Source organism: Onychomys torridus, chromosome 5 (assembly GCF_903995425.1).
Source record: "Onychomys torridus chromosome 5, mOncTor1.1, whole genome shotgun sequence".
Classification (NCBI taxonomy): Eukaryota; Metazoa; Chordata; class Mammalia; order Rodentia; family Cricetidae; genus Onychomys; species Onychomys torridus.
In genome coordinates this window covers 128,605,412-128,622,014 of record NC_050447.1, presented here as the reverse complement: position 1 = coordinate 128,622,014, position 16,603 = coordinate 128,605,412, and the positions used below count along the sequence as shown (strand labels likewise).

At 44.0% G+C, this 16,603-nt stretch overlaps 1 protein-coding gene across 1 annotated transcript; it reads right to left on the bottom strand.

Annotated features, from left to right (window-relative positions):
* Positions 1–7,010: 7,010 nt before the first annotated feature.
* C5H5orf24 (chromosome 5 C5orf24 homolog) lies at positions 7,011–14,862 on the bottom strand. Its single transcript, XM_036188784.1, has 2 exons — positions 14,616–14,862; positions 7,011–8,819 (listed from the first exon to the last, which is right to left on the bottom strand). Exon 2 carries the CDS (start codon positions 8,814–8,816, stop codon positions 8,250–8,252), a length of 567 nt encoding a protein of 188 aa, XP_036044677.1. The 5' UTR covers positions 8,817–8,819; positions 14,616–14,862; the 3' UTR covers positions 7,011–8,249.
* Between the last annotated feature and the right edge of the window lie 1,741 nt (positions 14,863–16,603).

The window sequence follows — 16,603 nt, the reverse complement described above, 5'->3', positions numbered from 1 at the left end:
TCTGGGAACAGAACTCAAGTTGCCAGGGTTGTGGAGCCCATGCTTCACCTCTTTAGTAATCTCACTGACTCTCAGTCATCTATTTGATTATCGAGGTAAAGAACCAACGTATCATGGCATGCTGTGTTTCTGGGACACTTGTTAGATTAGATGTGTTAAGTGACCTTTCAACTTACAATGTTTTGCCCTTTCAAAGCTATCTCACTGTAAATCAAGGAACATTTATATGGAAAACCTTTAGAACTTCCTAGTGAAGGAGGGTGTGTGGTGTACCCTAATAAATTTGCCTGAGGATCAGAGGACAGAGCCAGCCAGTAGATTAGACATAGAGGCCAGGCAGTGGTGGCACACACCTTTAATCCTAGCACTCAGGAGGCAGAGATCCATCTGGATCTTTGTGAGTTCAAGGCCACCTTTGCTACTTGAGATTGACTCAGTCTAGGAGAGAAACAAAGCCAGATAGTGGTGGCATACACCACCTTTAATCCCAGCACTTGAGATCTCATACCTTTGCTTGGGAAGCACAGGTGCCTTTAATCCCAGGAAGTAATATGGCAGGGCAGAGAAAGGTATATAAAGCCTGAGGAGACAGGAACAAAAGGCTCTTTCTGGCTGAGGCCTTTCAGGTGGACTGAGAGGCTTTCAGTCTGAGGATTCTTGGAAACAGGATCAGCTGAGGAGTCGGCAAGGTGAGGCTGGCTCCGGCTTGCTCTGCTTCTCTGATCCTCGGGCAAACTTTATTAGGGTACACAACGTATCATAAGGGTGAACTACTCCTATGTTGATATTTTATTTGTGCCGAAATGTGATATTTTACTTATATGTTAATAAATAAAGTTTGCCTGGAGATCAGAGGTCATAGCCATTAAAGAAGTCAGGCAGTGGTAGCACACAACTTAATCTCATTACATGGCAGGTAGAGGATCTGTGTGTTCAAGGACACAGCCAAGTGTGGTGACACACACCTTTAATCCCAGTACCAACCATAGAGACCTGGAGGTCTGTACAGATAGGCAGTGACAAGGAAGTGATGTGGCTGGGTTTAGAGCCAATGAAAAGGCAGAACAGAAAGGCAATAAAGGAGCAGGTTAGACAGGAAGAGGTTCTCTGGGGAAGCTACAATGAGGTGGTTAAGCTAAGGTTAGTTGGCGTCTATTGCTCTGATCTCTAGGGCTTGCACCTCTGTATTTGGCTCTGTTTCTTATTTAATAAGACTGCTTAGAAATTCATCTACAAACTCCCGTTAGTTGTTGGTCAGGGGAGACACTGAAGCACATCCCCTCAAACAATGCAGGCAGTTGCCTCTGTTGTTGGCTGCCAACCAGAACTAGATGGAAAGACCCTAATGTAGGAGACACCACAAGATCTGGTGGCAGTCATGGGGAAATCGGGCTGGCACTGATCTGGAGATTTCACCCACGTAGGCTAGCTCTCAGTGTTAAAGGTGCTATGCCCCCAGCCTGGAGAGAACTGTCATCAACAGGCTTCCTCAGCTGTGGGCCCTACGCTCTATACTAGTAACTAGCCAGGTAAGATGGGCACAAGGCTGCAAGGGTGCCAAGTCTGTTACGGGGTTGACCAACTACTTTCTGGTTAGATGTGAGACCTGTTCCATTGGAGGGAATTCAAACCTGGTACTATAAACCTGTTCAGAAGCCTGTGGCGGGGGAGGTCATAGGACCCTGTGGCCAAACTACTGCTGTTTTGACATGCTGTGCCTATCAAACTTCCTTTTAAATAATCAGTGTTGCTGTCAGCTTTGGTCAGCAGGCAGCAGAAACTGCAGATTCATAACTGGTCTAAGACAGGAAAATAAGTGACTTAGATGCCGTTGTGGTTTGAATATAAAATATCCTCCAAGGCTCATGTGTGAACACTTGGTCCCTAGCTGATGGACAGATTCATGGGTTATGAAACAGGAGGCAGACTTGGAGGTTGTATAGCCTGGCCCCACCCACTTCCTGTTCACTCTCCTCCCCAACTGCCAGGCTGGCCTCACACTCCTGCTGCTATGCTGTCCCTACCACTGTGGACTCCATGCTGAACTGTAAACCAAAATAAACCCTTTCTTCCCTGGTTTGATTTCATCAGGACATTTATCACAGCAACAGCAAGCATTAATACAGATCTCAGCCACAGATCTGACTGTCCTGGCTATTTTTCATGTCAGCTCACCTGTTTAGAAAATGCCTTCATAAGGCAAGTCTGTTAGGCATTTTGATTAGTGATTGATATTGAAGGGCCCAGCCCATTGTGAATGTGGCCATGCCTAAGCTGTGGTCCTGGGTTAAGAAAGGCTGGGGCAAGCAAGCCATGAGGAGCAGGTCAGTAAGGAGCATTCTTCCAGGCCTTCTGCAGCAGTTTGTCTCCATACTCCAGCCTGACTGCCTTTGACGAACAGTGTAAACCAAATAAATATTTCACTCTTCAGAAACCCTAAGACAAGGACATATCTGTCACCCTCTCTAAGGGTCAAAGAACATGGTGGAAGGGAGGCAGAGAGAATGTAAGAGCCAGAGGATGGGGTGGAATGTTGTGGGATACAGTACCAGGCATGACATTGCCAGTGTACCGAGCTGCAACTGCAGCTCCCTGCACTAAACTGGGCCTGTTAACATGTACGGGAAAGGGCTCATGAAGCCCTGCTCCTCCCTGAGGACTTAAGGCATTCAATGGTTGCTGGAAGAGGAAGAAACATTTTCTTTGGCCGTGTGTTGGAGCCCACTAGGTTTCCTAGTGGCTGTACCCAACAGGACTGCATAAAAGGTTGACTGGGCCACGAGCCTGGGTACCAGGTGTTTGTTTCTAAGGGTCTAACCAGCAAGGGGGAGGTCTTTTGGTTCATCCCTTGACATTGTTATAAATAGACCTTTGGAACAAAGTTCTGGCCTGGTGGATAAGGATCCAGACCCACTCGAGTCTATCTTGTGTTTTCTCTGGCTCTTTATTCTCTATTTCTAACTAAGTTTCTTATCCCTCAATCCTCAAGAGTTCCTGGGATAAGTAAGTATGGGGCTGGTCTTCCACAGCTGTGAACCAATGGTAGGGTGCCTATGCTCACAAGTAACTCGACTGAAACTCTTGGATAACCAAAATCAAACATGTAGGAGGGAGCTGCTTCAGAAGAGGAAGGGGATGGGAGGGGGCCACAAAAGGATGATAGATGAATATAACCAAAATACAGTCTAAATATGTATAACTAATGTATGTTAGTAAAAGCAATTAAAGAAAAATTCTTAGGAATAAAAACACACCAGCAAAAGGTACCACAGTCAATATATGAATTTTGCAAGACTGCAGGATCAGCATGTATAAAACAAGGCTGGCGAAGATGGCTCATGGAGGAAGATGCTGCCAGGCCTGACCACCTGAGTGGGATCTCCAGAACCCACCCAGTGCAACTGTAACCAGAAGCTTCTCTGTGATCCGCCCTGCCCTGCAGCAGCTTATAAAATAATCATTCAGAGGCTTAATAGCAATTACTGTTTGCTCTATGGTTCAAGCTTATTGCTAGCTAGTTCTAACATCTTAAATTAGCCCATTTCTATTAATCTACGAATCACCACATGTATCGTATTACATCTTGCTCCTCCGGTAGCTCCCAGCAGCTCCAGACTCCACCTTTCTTCTCCTTGTATCTTTGCCTTGATTTCACGCCTGGCTATAACCTGCCCTGCCATAGGCAAAGGCAGCTCCTTTATTAACCAATGGTAGCAACACATACACAGCACACAGAAAAACCATCCCACAAGGTATTCTCTGACCTTACACATGTGCACACTCCCACTCCCTCTCTGTCACACAACACACACACACACACACACACACACACACACACACACACAGAACAAGCACAATAAATATAAATGCAACAATAGCCAGGCAGTGATGGCGCTCGCCTTTAATCCTTGCACAGGTAGCTCTGAGTTCCAGCCTCGACTACAGAGTGAATTCCATGACAGCCAGAGCTGTAACACAAAGAAACCCTGTCTTGAAAAACCAAAAATAAATAAGAAAGAAAAACCAAATATATATGTAGACAGATTGCTAAAGTCTTATTAATTAATAAAAACAAACCCAGAAGCCAGATTTGGGAATGAATTCTGAAAGGTTAGAGAAGCAGAACAAGCCACAGCTAACCTCACCTCGACAGCTTTTCATCCAATCCTGTTTCCACAAATCCTTAGCCTGAAAGCTTGAGTCCTCAGCCAAATGGATCTCAGCTGAACTGCTGTTAAAAGCCTCTAGCTCCTGGTCCTCACTTCTTACATACCTTTCTGCTTGCTGCCATCAGATTAGAATGCAAAACTCAAAAATTATATATACTACCAACAAATCATGGCAAGATTTAGCATGTATGCTTCTCTACTGTGCTAAGACACAGCAGTAAATGAGAGAAGGCTCAGTGGGTGAGGTACCACAGAGCCTTACCACCTAAGCTTGCTCTCTGTATTTAGAGTGGAGAGAACCAACTCCCATGCATGCTATGGCATACACATGATCCCCCACCACCACATACAAAATAAATAAATGAAAAAATAAAGCAGTAAACGGTCTTAAAGTGATGACTTTATTAATAAATATACATCCATATGATGATGTAGATACAAATCATGAACACTACTCCATTCCCATACACATAATTGCACATGAGTAGCTCAAGTTCATGGACATTAAAACATACACAGTATCTATTCAGACTTTTTACAGCAGAGGACAACGTGCTTATTTCAGTTAAATGGTTATTATTTGCTTCATAATTGTGGAAAAAGAAAACTGAATCAAAGAATCAGAGTGGCCTGATTAAATCACACAACTGACTTGCTACAGCATTAATTCTCAAAAACTTAAATACACTGTATGTGAGAGCATAGATTTGTCTAGTGGAAGGAAAAGGGAGAAGAGCAAAGATTCAGATACACCTTAGAGTTTGAGCAAAACCAATGACATTATAATAGACAGAACAAAAGAGCATCAAAACTTTTTATGCCCTAGATTGTTCCGAATTATTATTTTACTGTAACGGATCATAAAAGCTTACTGCATATAGCTAAGGGACGGACAGAATCATTCTCAACCCCCCGAACTGTTCTTTCAAAGCGTTTTACAGTATAAAGAATTTCACTGTCTAAATCACTGTGGTCACTCTACTCTTACACTGGATGAAGCACCGCCCTTAACCTCATCTTAAATGGATCCAGATTTTACCTCAAAGAAATCAGTATTCTTATTTCATGAAAATATGTATGTAAATTCACACAAGCAGCAGTTTGGAATCAATAAATACACGTTGACTGATGTTTCTTTTTAAAAAGTAAATTAAAAATACAAAGAACCATTAGTTTGATTTAAACACTGATTTTAAAAAAAGTTCCCAAATATTAAAAATTAAACCAACTATTATTTAATTTTTCAATATATTGTGCCAATATTTTTTTTATATCCAGTGCAAAACTCCAAAGATAGTATCAAAATCACCCCTACTAAAGATTAGTTAAGCAAGGTGATACCTGTGGAAAATGAAAATTTCATCTGTATTAACCTCTATTTGATATAACAATAATAAATAAGGCATGTTATAATATCCTTTTCAGAAAAGAGTAAAACCAACTTACTGGAATAGTAGATCATTTTCTGACAGTTTTAATATAGAATAGTGAAACCTATTTTATGAAGAATAGAATCACGCAGTATAAAATTAGCAATTTACCTTTCAAGAAACAATTATACAGTGGTGGGGGGGCAGTTTTCCCCAACTGAATATACTGACATCTAGGCAACTGATTAACATGCTATTTCAGTGTCTGTCATGACAAAAGACCATGTTACAAAAGATGCAGAATGCAGTCTTTAGATCAGGTAGAAATGAAAATAGTTTCTATGTGAAGACTTCATGTCATCACTTCTGTCTCTCCAGTGTGGCCTAGTGAACTGTCCACAGGAGAGAAGCAAGCAGACCCAGATTCACCAGAGCACACATTTACTGTTCCAGGTAACTGCTCACAGGAACAGTACATTCGGTTTCCTAAGTGACACCATTCACAAGTGCAGCCACTCATCCCCTTTCCTGGGATAGACAGAGCTCCCGATAATAACACTGAAATGAACATCTCTCCTTAAACTGATGCCCCATTTCAAGAACATGTATCTAAAACTCATTATACAATAATCCACCTACTGTCTTCTGACACACAGCACAGCACCACTGAGTAGATGTGCTGGAGAGCTGGAGGAAGGAGGTGGGTGGAGGTGGGTGGAGGAAGGGCAAGGAAGAAACAGAAGGGTACAAAACCAGGAATGAAATCAAACTGGAAGGCTGTTAAGTGGACTTACTATGAAACACAACATGCACCCAAATCCTAGACAGTGGTGCACATTACTCTTCAGTAGAATATTTCAACTGTCTTCAGGAACTAGCCGTGCAAGGATTTCTAAGCAGCCAACTGCTGAACATCTTCAGAAATAGCTAAGTGACGGATACTCAAGTGACCGACGAACACATATATGAAGATGCAAGCATTTGTGTGTGTCAGAAGTTATACTGTTCTGAGTAAATTATTGAAATTTTTATATTCTAAGCTTCTGCAAGAAGAAACTCTTGAAGTACTTTAGCTGCCTGAATGATACAGCCGGCTGTGTAATCACCCAGCACTGTCCGCTGTTCCATATGGTTTGTGCAAAGCTAGTACTGCTGAGGTCACTGTCCTCACATGCAATGCAACACCTCTTATTGTCGGAGCAGACACCCAGCTATTGTGTCAGCTGTCCCGGGGCACCTGAGGTTTGCTGCTTGTCTCCTGATAAAGGTCTAAAACATGGCATTTACGTGCAGTCAATTAGCATGGACTGAGAGCAAGCCTAACCAACAGGTATGTGTTCTTTTAAATTTCTGATTATTTTTGAAAGCTTTTCTTTCTTTTTTGTTCGGTTTTATGAAGAGAGGGTTTCTATTTAGCACTGGCTGTCTTGGAAATCACTATGTACACCTCTCAAACTCAGAGATCCACCTGCCTCTGCCTCCTGAGTACTGGGATTAAAGGTGTGCACCACCATTGCCCAGTGAAGCTTTTCAATTCTAAAGTTCATAAAATTTTATTTAGAATAAACTCAGAATAAATAAAATGTATATCAACTAGAAATATTTCAGAAATGAAGATTTCCCTCTGTAACTACACCTATGAGCCCAATACTTTTCTATCTTGCTTTTAAAGCAAGCCTCACTAGGGAGAACAGATTTCTTTTAGAAAAGCAGTCTTTCTAGAGCCACAATGCCATTAGAAACTAACCAGCACTCCTTTTACAGGGTTCACACACACTGAGTTCTTACATTTCTTGGCATTTGGGTCTTGACAGCCAGGAAACTCCTTTCTTAGACCAGTTTTGCAGTCTACCACTTAATTTGTGTCCTTTGGTAGATATAAACCTGAAAATGCAGTTAAGTACTAATGCAATATAATAACAATTACTCAGAAAAATTAAAAAGCCATTCTAAATAAGTAATAGAAATAAATGTTTTAAATATAATACTTTGAAATTCACTAAATATATGAAAGACAAAATAGGATGACTATAGTTACATGCAGATCTTAAGGTTTCTTTTTCTTGAATATTAATATAATGTGCAGGTTCAGGAAGTATTTAAGGGTTTTGCTGTAAGTCTGAATTGTTTGTAGTGTTTGGTGTATATGCTCTTATGCAACTGAAAAACATATTACCTGTAACTATAATCTCTGCAAAGCAAGTATTAAACAACGCATTAGGAATAATGGTCAACTAATGTCATGTGAATCAAGAAACTGTGTTTTAAATTCCAAAGTATCCAAACAGCTGTCTTGTTTCATGGAAGTTCTAACTCACACGGCCACGCCCTTTGGTCTGTTCACTAGCTGCTGTTCTGCCCCATCAGAATGCCTCAGGTAAACCTTACACACTGGTTTGCTCACAACTGAAAGTCAACTGAGGCAGCTGGTTAGCCTGTGAAGTGTCCACTAAGAATGGCCCAAAGAGAAAGCAAAAATGACTTAGCTGAGTGTTGTCTGAGCCTTGTACAATATAGAAACCATGCACTACTCCTGCTCAAAGTGCATCTGTCAACATGTGGTGACTTCTGAGCAAAGAAGAAAGAAAAAGAAGTGGGAGGTCAAACAAGAACAAAACTGGGAAGTACGGGTAGTAAGTCAAACTAAACCAAGCAGCTTTGTTTGGAATGCCTCAGTCTGCTCCTAACAGGTGCTGTCCTGCCTCCTGGCTCATTCACTGGGTGGCTTGACTTCGCCTCCGGGTTCCTGAACCCCGTGAACTGCCCTGCTGTGCATCATAGGGTAAGGAAAGGCAGCAGTACCACAGCCATAGCCAAGGTCTGCAAGCCGGGACAGAGCTTTAATGCTACCTGGAGGTCTCCCTGGGCTGACCTTGTACCCTGCAGCTTTGGTTGTACCCAAAGGTCTGCCTGGACTTGTCTTAAATCCAGCTGCTTTGGTAGTTCCCAGGGGTCTGCCTGTGCTGGTCCGGTATCCTGCTGACTTGGTGGTTCCCGAAGGCCGGCCGCGCTTACCAGATCGATTGAGGTTTTTCTTTTTCTTTAGTTCATCTTTTATGTCTATGTTTCTGCCACTGGTAGGCTGCAAGTGTGTTTCATTTAATGGGTCTTGCCTTTGACAAACCAATGGTTTGTGGCCGACTGTGTGACCGTATTTGCTTTGTTGGGAGGAATATATATCAAACTGACCAGCAGCTCTCACGGCATCTTCACTGAGGCAGGAAGGCTTGCCAGGCCCACAGAACGCTGGATTACTGCCGGCAACAGGATGCATCATTTTCTACCAAAAATAAAAACAAATATGTATAAATACCTATTTGTATGACAGCATCCAATGGGAAAATCATCTTCCAACAACTATGCAGACTACCTAAAATTAGGGCAATAGGGTAGACTCCAGAACACTCATAAGCAAACCCTCCCAAGCGGTATTCCATGAGTCTCCCCACCCCTACCCAACTGAAACATTCCTTTCCAGAGGATGAAGGTCCAGAAGATTCATTAAGTAAATGAAATGCACCATGCTCAGAAAGTTAGGAGATTCACTCCCCCTCGCCCTGCAAGTTTATAAAAGCAGGAAGGAGCTGCTAGGGAGAGAAAGCCTCTCCAGTAGACAGGGAGTTCTAGGGATGTGGCTTTTATAAGCTCTGACCATGCGAGGGCGTCTATTCAGCCATACAGCTGCCTTTGAGTTACCTATACATCTGTCCATACCTAATAAACTCACTGGCTCACTATGCTAGCCTTGCTTGGAATTCTTTGTTGGTGCCCTATCCAGGGTAAATAGAGAATGGTGTCCATGCCTCCACCCCAAAAAAGTCACGAAACAAACAGCAAAGAGTCATGGTTTCCTCAATTATAGATAGGAACAGATGTCATATGAGATCACTCAATGAGGCTAGAACTATGGCTCAGCAGTTAAGACAGGATTTGCTCATCTTGCAGTGGGCCCAGGTTTGGGTCCCAGCACCCACATGGTGGCTCACACCATCCACAATTTCAGTTCCAGGGGACTGACACCCTCTTCTGACCTCCTTGGACACCAGGCATGCATATGGGAAACATACATACATGTAGGCAAAACAGTCATATACATAATTTTGTTTTTGTTTTTATTTTTTCAAGATAGAGTTTCTCTTTGTAACAGCCCTGTCTAACCTGGAACTCACTTTGTAGACCAGGGTGGCCTTGAACTCACAGAGATCCGCCTTCCTCTGCCTCCCGAGCACTGAGATACATAAAATCTCTTAAAAATCTAAGTTTAAAAAAAAAAAACAAAACCTCAAACCACTAATTTAATAGCTATGATAGTCTGATTAAAGCTGAAGTAGAAAAATGAGTACTTTGTAGGCTTTTTTCCCTTTTAAGTTACTAACCCTAGAAAGATAACAGTAAAAACCACAACAAGGACCAAAGAGATGCTCAGCAGGTAGAGACACTTGCCACCAAGCTTGATATCCTAAGTTCAATTCCAATGACCCAAAAGGTAGGAGTCAACTTCCACAAGCTGTCTTGACACACACACACAAATGTTAAAAATAAATAAATAAACAAAAATAAAAACCCAGAACTCTTATTAAAATGAATTCCCACGCCTAACCTTAGAATGCCTTCGCTGGTCCTTACAGCTCATTCTCACATGTATACTCTTAACCTGATCAGTTTCCACAAGATGGACACTCAGTCATTATGGTAATTTATTATTTATGCAGAACTCTGAGTGTATGTTACACTTTTCAAGAGCCAGATAGTGTCAAGCAAGGAACACAATGTCTTGGCCCAGCACACAGAATCCCCTCCAATGGCCTGTATCCAAACAGAAGATAAACAAAGGTTCTATTAGCTAAAACACATGAGCACAAATACAAACAGTGAAGACTGGAACTACAAAAATATGGGCTACAATCACATACGTCGACTCCAAAGGCAAAAGCTCAATGTCAAACAGATCACATAGAGGGAATGCCACCTTCTTGTTTACAGGAGCCCTGAAAAGTTAAGTCATTGTTCTGTCTGAGGACCTTGCTATGATTTCTCCCCTTCTACATAAGACTGTATCTCACCCAAGCATTTAGTTTTCAGGCTGCAGCACTGTAACACAAGAAAGACAAAGCTTTGTGCTCCAATTCAGATAAGGTCCCTCCTCAAGTGTCATCTTTCACATCCATAAACCTGCAACCCCTCCAGAGATGACAAATAAGGAACTTAGTTCCTAAAAGCACAAGGAAATAGGACTCATGCCTGAGAGGCACATGCTATGAACTAAGGACTTGCCAAGAATCAGTAAGTAGAGTTGTTGCCCAGGTGGTTTAAAGCCTGCATGGTGCAGTAAAAATATACATCAAGAAGCCACTTGTTTATGGTCAGGGCAACCAACACAGACTTAAATTATAAAATAAGTCAAAGCAAAATAGAATATTAAAAGGAATAATTTTTACTTACTTCCCAAAGATATGAGCTATTAATACTTACTTCACTAGCTATAATTCTAATTTCAGATAAGAAATAGAGACTTTCAAGTTAAGTTTTAACATAACATTAGCCTCAAGTTAGTTTTTGAGCATTTTCTATACTATATTGCACATAATCCTCACTCAGTGCACACTGTTAAAGAAATGGGAACAGGGGCTGGAGAGATGGCTCAGTGATTAAGAGCACTGACTGCTCTTCCAGAGGTCCTGAGTTCAATTCCCAGCAACCACATGGTGGCTCACCACTTGTAATGAGATCTGGTGCCCTCTTCTGGCCTGCAGGGATACATAATAAATAAATAAATTAAAAAAAAAAAAAAGAAAAGAAAAGAAATGGGAACAGGGCTGGAGAAGGGCTCAGCAGTTAACAGCACTTCTGCACAACTGAAGGACTGGAGTTTGGACGTCAGCACCTCCTTACAGACCAGTCTTGCCTGCAACCCCAGTCTGCTGGAAACAGGAAGACCAGTGGAGCTTGCTGGCTTCCAGCCTAGCTAAGGAAACACAAGTCCCAGGTTCATCAACACCTTGCCTCAAAAAAATAGACAGTGACAGAGGACACTCAATCCCCCTGGCCTCTGCATCAACACAAATAGACACAATTACACACATTTCTTCTTCTTCTTCTTCTTTTTTTTTTTTTAAGAAATGGGAATTTACTTTCAGCCACCTATCAGCGACATTTTTTAGATGGCAAAGCCAAACAGCAATTTAGTTCATCTGAATAGAGAGCCAACCGTTTGTTACAGCTAGCATAAGCCATGCTGAGATCTGTCTTCTCTACACTGACAGTGTTTAGCAGCATCCCACTAGATGTTAGGAATACAGCTTTCCCCCCAAATTATGACAACCAAAAGTTTTTTCCAGCTGTTGCCTCTAATAGGCAAGCTCATCTCCTACCATAGGCGGCACTCTACCACAGCCACCTCTTTGGGGCTGGGGACACAGTGCATGTGCAGAGCCCTGGGTTCAATCCCTCATCACACCAAACAGAAAGACTCTCTTTAGCCCTTAACTTTATAAACTTAACTTCTATATCCACAAAACATTTCTGTTAGCTAGCACTGTGCTTTGTAAAACAATCACACTTTCTCTTCATGTTACATACTCGTTAAATGTTTAGGTCCTCATGAAACCCTATGCCCAGATTTTTCAGGAAGTTTAGGTAGGAATAGGGATGATGACCTTCATTATTTATAAATCAGCAGTGCTAATAAAACAAGTAAGGCTTGGAAAGACTCCAGTCCTGCTCATGAACCTCTTTAACCAACTCCAGATTTCACTCAAGATGAACCTGTTGGCCTGTAAATGTAAGCAAATTGTATTAGATGGGAACATGGAACACTGCTGTACACTTTATGATGTGGCATTAATAAATTTATCTGAGACACACCACTAAATATACATATTCACGTGTGTGTGTGTGTGTGTGTGTGTGTGTGTGTGTGTGTACTAAATAGGAATCTAAAGAGCTGCTTATAGCCAATGAATTTGGACTAGAAACTATATGCAAACTAGAAACACACACATCTGTGAGAAAACAGCCCTCTTCAGTCATGATTTAGAAAGCTCTCACAAAAAAAACCTGAAGCCACTTGTGGTGGCACGCCGTGAGTTCAAGGTCAGCCTGATCTACATGGCAAACTCCAGGACAGTGAAGGCTACATAAGAAAAGGCCCTTCCTTTAAAATAAAAAAAATTAAAAAATAAATTAAAAAAAACACCTCGGTACTGGCTCAGTTGTTGGTAAAGTGCCTCCTGCTGTACAGACACGAGGGCCTGGGTTTGGACCCCAGCATACATAAAAAAGGTAGGCAGAGCACCCTGTATGTGTAACCCCATGGGGAAGGCAGTAGAGACTGCCTGCAGACCTACAACCCAGTGATCAGCCAATCTAGCCAAATCTGAAGGCTCCGGGCTCAAGGTTGGTGGGAGACCTTGTCTCAAAAGAAAAAGCGCATCCCTCAAGGAAGACACGCGGCACTGACTTCTAGCCATACTAGTAGATATGCAGATGCACACACATGCCTTCAAGTCCTATCACTGGGAAGGCTGAAGGCAGAGAACCCCTGACTCAAGGCCAGCCACAGCTTCACAGACAGCAAGAGATGATGGTGGTAAGTTGGGAGTTCTTCCTCCCACACATGGGACTGCCAGACAAAGGAAAAAATATTTACAACCCACTTCAGCACTATGAAATCCTTTGTGTTTATATATATGCATATATTTACATACACGATAAATTTCAGCCTTTGGGTAACACATCAGCATTAACCCTGTTCAAAATGCCTCCCTCTTTCAACTCCAAAACTTACCTGCTAATGATTGATTGTTTTGTTTTTTGAGAACTGGTCTTTCTTTGTCTAGGCTGACCTCAAAGACACAGCAATCCTACTGCCTCACCAAGCAAGTGATTAGTGTAAGGTGTTAACCAACATGCTTGGTCAGCTACCTTATTAAAATTATGTTTGTGTGCACGAGAACACGTGGGTGCGGGCAGCCTTGGAACTGCAGCAGATGGAGTTACCGTTGGTTTCCAGCTGTGCAGTGACTAGGTGCAGGGGACCAATCTCTAGTTCTCAAGACCAGTACACGCGCTCAACTGTTTTTTTTCCAGCTAACGGTCTTGAACTCCTTCCATATAAAGTTCACTAAAATGATGTAGGTTACATCTAAGAAAGTCGAAAGACATTCTCTTAAGATAAGGGTGGAATGCAAGCTAGGAGTTATAGAACAAATTGTGTTGTCTAGCAAAGGTTACAGTTGTGGTTTTGTTTCGTTCGTGGTACCGGGGTGGAACCCAGAGCCCTGCACACACCAAACATCTTTTTAAATGATTCACTGAAAGTTTAAGGAAGCCAATGAAGAGTTGGACTGTAACCAAATTAGTAGTTCTGAGAGTGTGCTCAGATTTGTTCTCCCTGGAGGTTTACTGTGGATTTTAATCCTGCTCTCTCCTCCAATCAAACAATTGCATCTTGAATATGGCAGACATTACGACCAAAAAGACTATTTTTAGTAACTTCACAAGGCACCTATGAAGCTTTGTAAATACAGCAAAGCTTCAAAAGCCCAGTCTGTTCTCCAAAAATCAAGTGTCACAAAATTTCGGATTTTTGTTATAATCTTGCTATCTACTACATGTAATAACATATGACTTTATAGTTTTAAGTAAGTGTGTGGGAGGCTGTGGCGACAGCTGGGGGTGCTGCTCCGCTCCAGGCCTCGCCAGGGGAAGTTTGGATACTAGGACACAACATAAATAACGGTCCCCTTTGTCTTCTCTGCGCTACCCAACTGTGCCCCACGGCAGCTCCCCAAGCCAGCATCCGAACTGGTCCCGAGGCGTTCACCGCCGTGTGGCCGGGATGAGCCGGGAAGCCGCGATTACCGCAGCGCCAGAGCAAGTTTGCAGCCCGGTGCCCTCCCTGCAGCCACGGCTGTGCGGCCCGCGCCGTGACTTCCGCCTCCCCCGAGGCCGGCGGGCGCTCGGGCGGAAGTACCGCGAGGCCCCTTAGCGCGGGAGGAAGGAGGTGCCCGCGCCCGCCGCCGCACCCCGCGCCTCGTTCGCCGGGCCCCGCGCCCGCCGCCGCCCCGCGCCCTACCTCGGCCGCTTGGAGCCCGGCCCTCAGCGTGCCCAGGGGCCGACCATAGGCAGGAAAGCTCCCGCCGGTTGGCTCACTCCGGTCGGCCCAGTCCAGTCCCCGGCAGAGGGCCGGCGGCGGCGGGGAGGCCCACGCCAGCGCCCGACTCTCAGGAGCCCTCACCGCGGGCCCGGGACGCTGGAGGAAGAGGCCGCCACAGCCCAGGAACGAGAGCGCCTCGCGAGCGCGCGCGCACGCACGCACGCACGCACGCACGCACGCTTAGGTATCGCGAGACTGGCCAGCGGCCAGAGTGCGCTTGCGCGGAGTGGCCCCGGCCTGTGCTGATCTAGACGCTCAACAGGGGAGTTGGGTTTGCCGGGGTGCATCTCTCAGGCCAACCCTATCGTGTCAGGACGTTTGCGCACAAAATTTCTCAGAAATGATGCAGTCGGGGTTTGAAGCCCGTTGTTGTGTTCCAAAAGCTGCTCCCAGCACTTGGGAGGCAGAGGCAGGAGGATCTCTCCCGAGTTCGAGGCTAGCCTGGGCTACAGAGTGAGTTCCAGGACATCCAGGGCTACACAAAGAAACCCTGTTTTGAAAAACCAACCAACCAACAAACAAAAAAAGACATTGTCTGCCTATCAGTTTCTTATGGGTGGTTAGGGTGAGATTCCAGACCTCGAAACAACATAGGAATATTCAGATGATGGTGTTACAGCCTTCTGACATGTAATAAAAGCATCTTGTGGGACACCCTGTCATGTTTAGTTGTTTTTTGTTTGTTTGGGGTTTTTTGTTTTTGTTTTTTTAATCCCTGACATCTTTAGAAATGTGCTATAGCTGTGATGATGAAAGAGGCCGAGCCACGAGCCTAATTCCATTTTGGCCATAACTTTCTGTTGTGAGATAATCTTTTTGTCCACTGTAAAGATGTGTCTTTGTCTAAGGTGCTTTCTGATCGGTTGATTGGTTTAATAAAGAGCTGAATGGCCAATAGCTAGGCAGGAGAGGATAGATGGGACTGGAGTGGGGCGTGCATGGAGGCAGGTAACCGAGCCATGTGAATGCAGGTTAATAAAATCAGGTTAAGCAATAAGAGCTAGTTGGGGGAAAGCCTAAGCTAAGGCCAAGCATTCGTAATTACAAGTCTCCATTATTTGTGAGCTGGCAGCCTAAAAAGGGGTCCAACTGCAGTTTCCTTCTGAGTCACTTGGTTGTATATTATCTTGGATTCTGGTAGAGTTCTTACTACAAATACACAACATGAAATACACAGTCTTCCCATGCTCAACCCCCACACTTCTAAGGAAGAGACAAACCCGTCCAGCAGGATGGTGACAGGAAGCCTGACTTGGAGGCAACAACTCCATCTTCCTCTCAGGAACTTAAGGAGCTGCCACTCAAACAGCCCTCCAAAGTTCTCTGAGCTGTCAGCAACAACATAATTTTGGGTTTTTGTTTGTTGTTTATTTGTTTGTTTGTTTTGGGGTTTTTTTTGGGGGGGGGCGGTTGGTTTTTCGAGACAGGGTTTCCCTGTGTAGCTTTGGTGCCTTTCCTGGAACTCACTTGGTAGCCCAGGCTGGCCTCGAACTCACAGAGATCCGCCTGGCTCTGCCTCCCGAGTTCTGCGATTAAAGGCATGCGCCACCACCGCCCGGCAAGTTTTGGTATTTTTGTTTTGTGTAAAATAAAAAAAGAAAAACGGCCAAAAATCCCAGAGCTGCCCGAGGGGAATCCTGTGCGGCAGGAAGAACCACTGAGACGGTCCTCACAGCTGCTCGGTGGGCCTTGCTTTGGCCACAACTCAGGATGTCCTTGGATGAGCCAGCCTACAGCCACCCCAGATGAGCCCGCTCACAGAGGCACTGGATCTCACTGCAGCAGCCTTCAGTCTGGTTAGGCAAGAACAGCCCCTAACCCATTACAGCCAGTGCGCGTGCGCCATGACCTGGCTTTACTACAAACAACACTCTCTTCATGTTTCTGAAAGCGGCTGAGGAAACTTC

Coding starts and splice junctions, on each gene's coding strand:
- C5H5orf24 (XM_036188784.1), bottom strand. CDS start 8,816: ATGATGCATCCTGTTGCCGGCAGTAATCCAGCGTTCTGTGGGCCTGGC.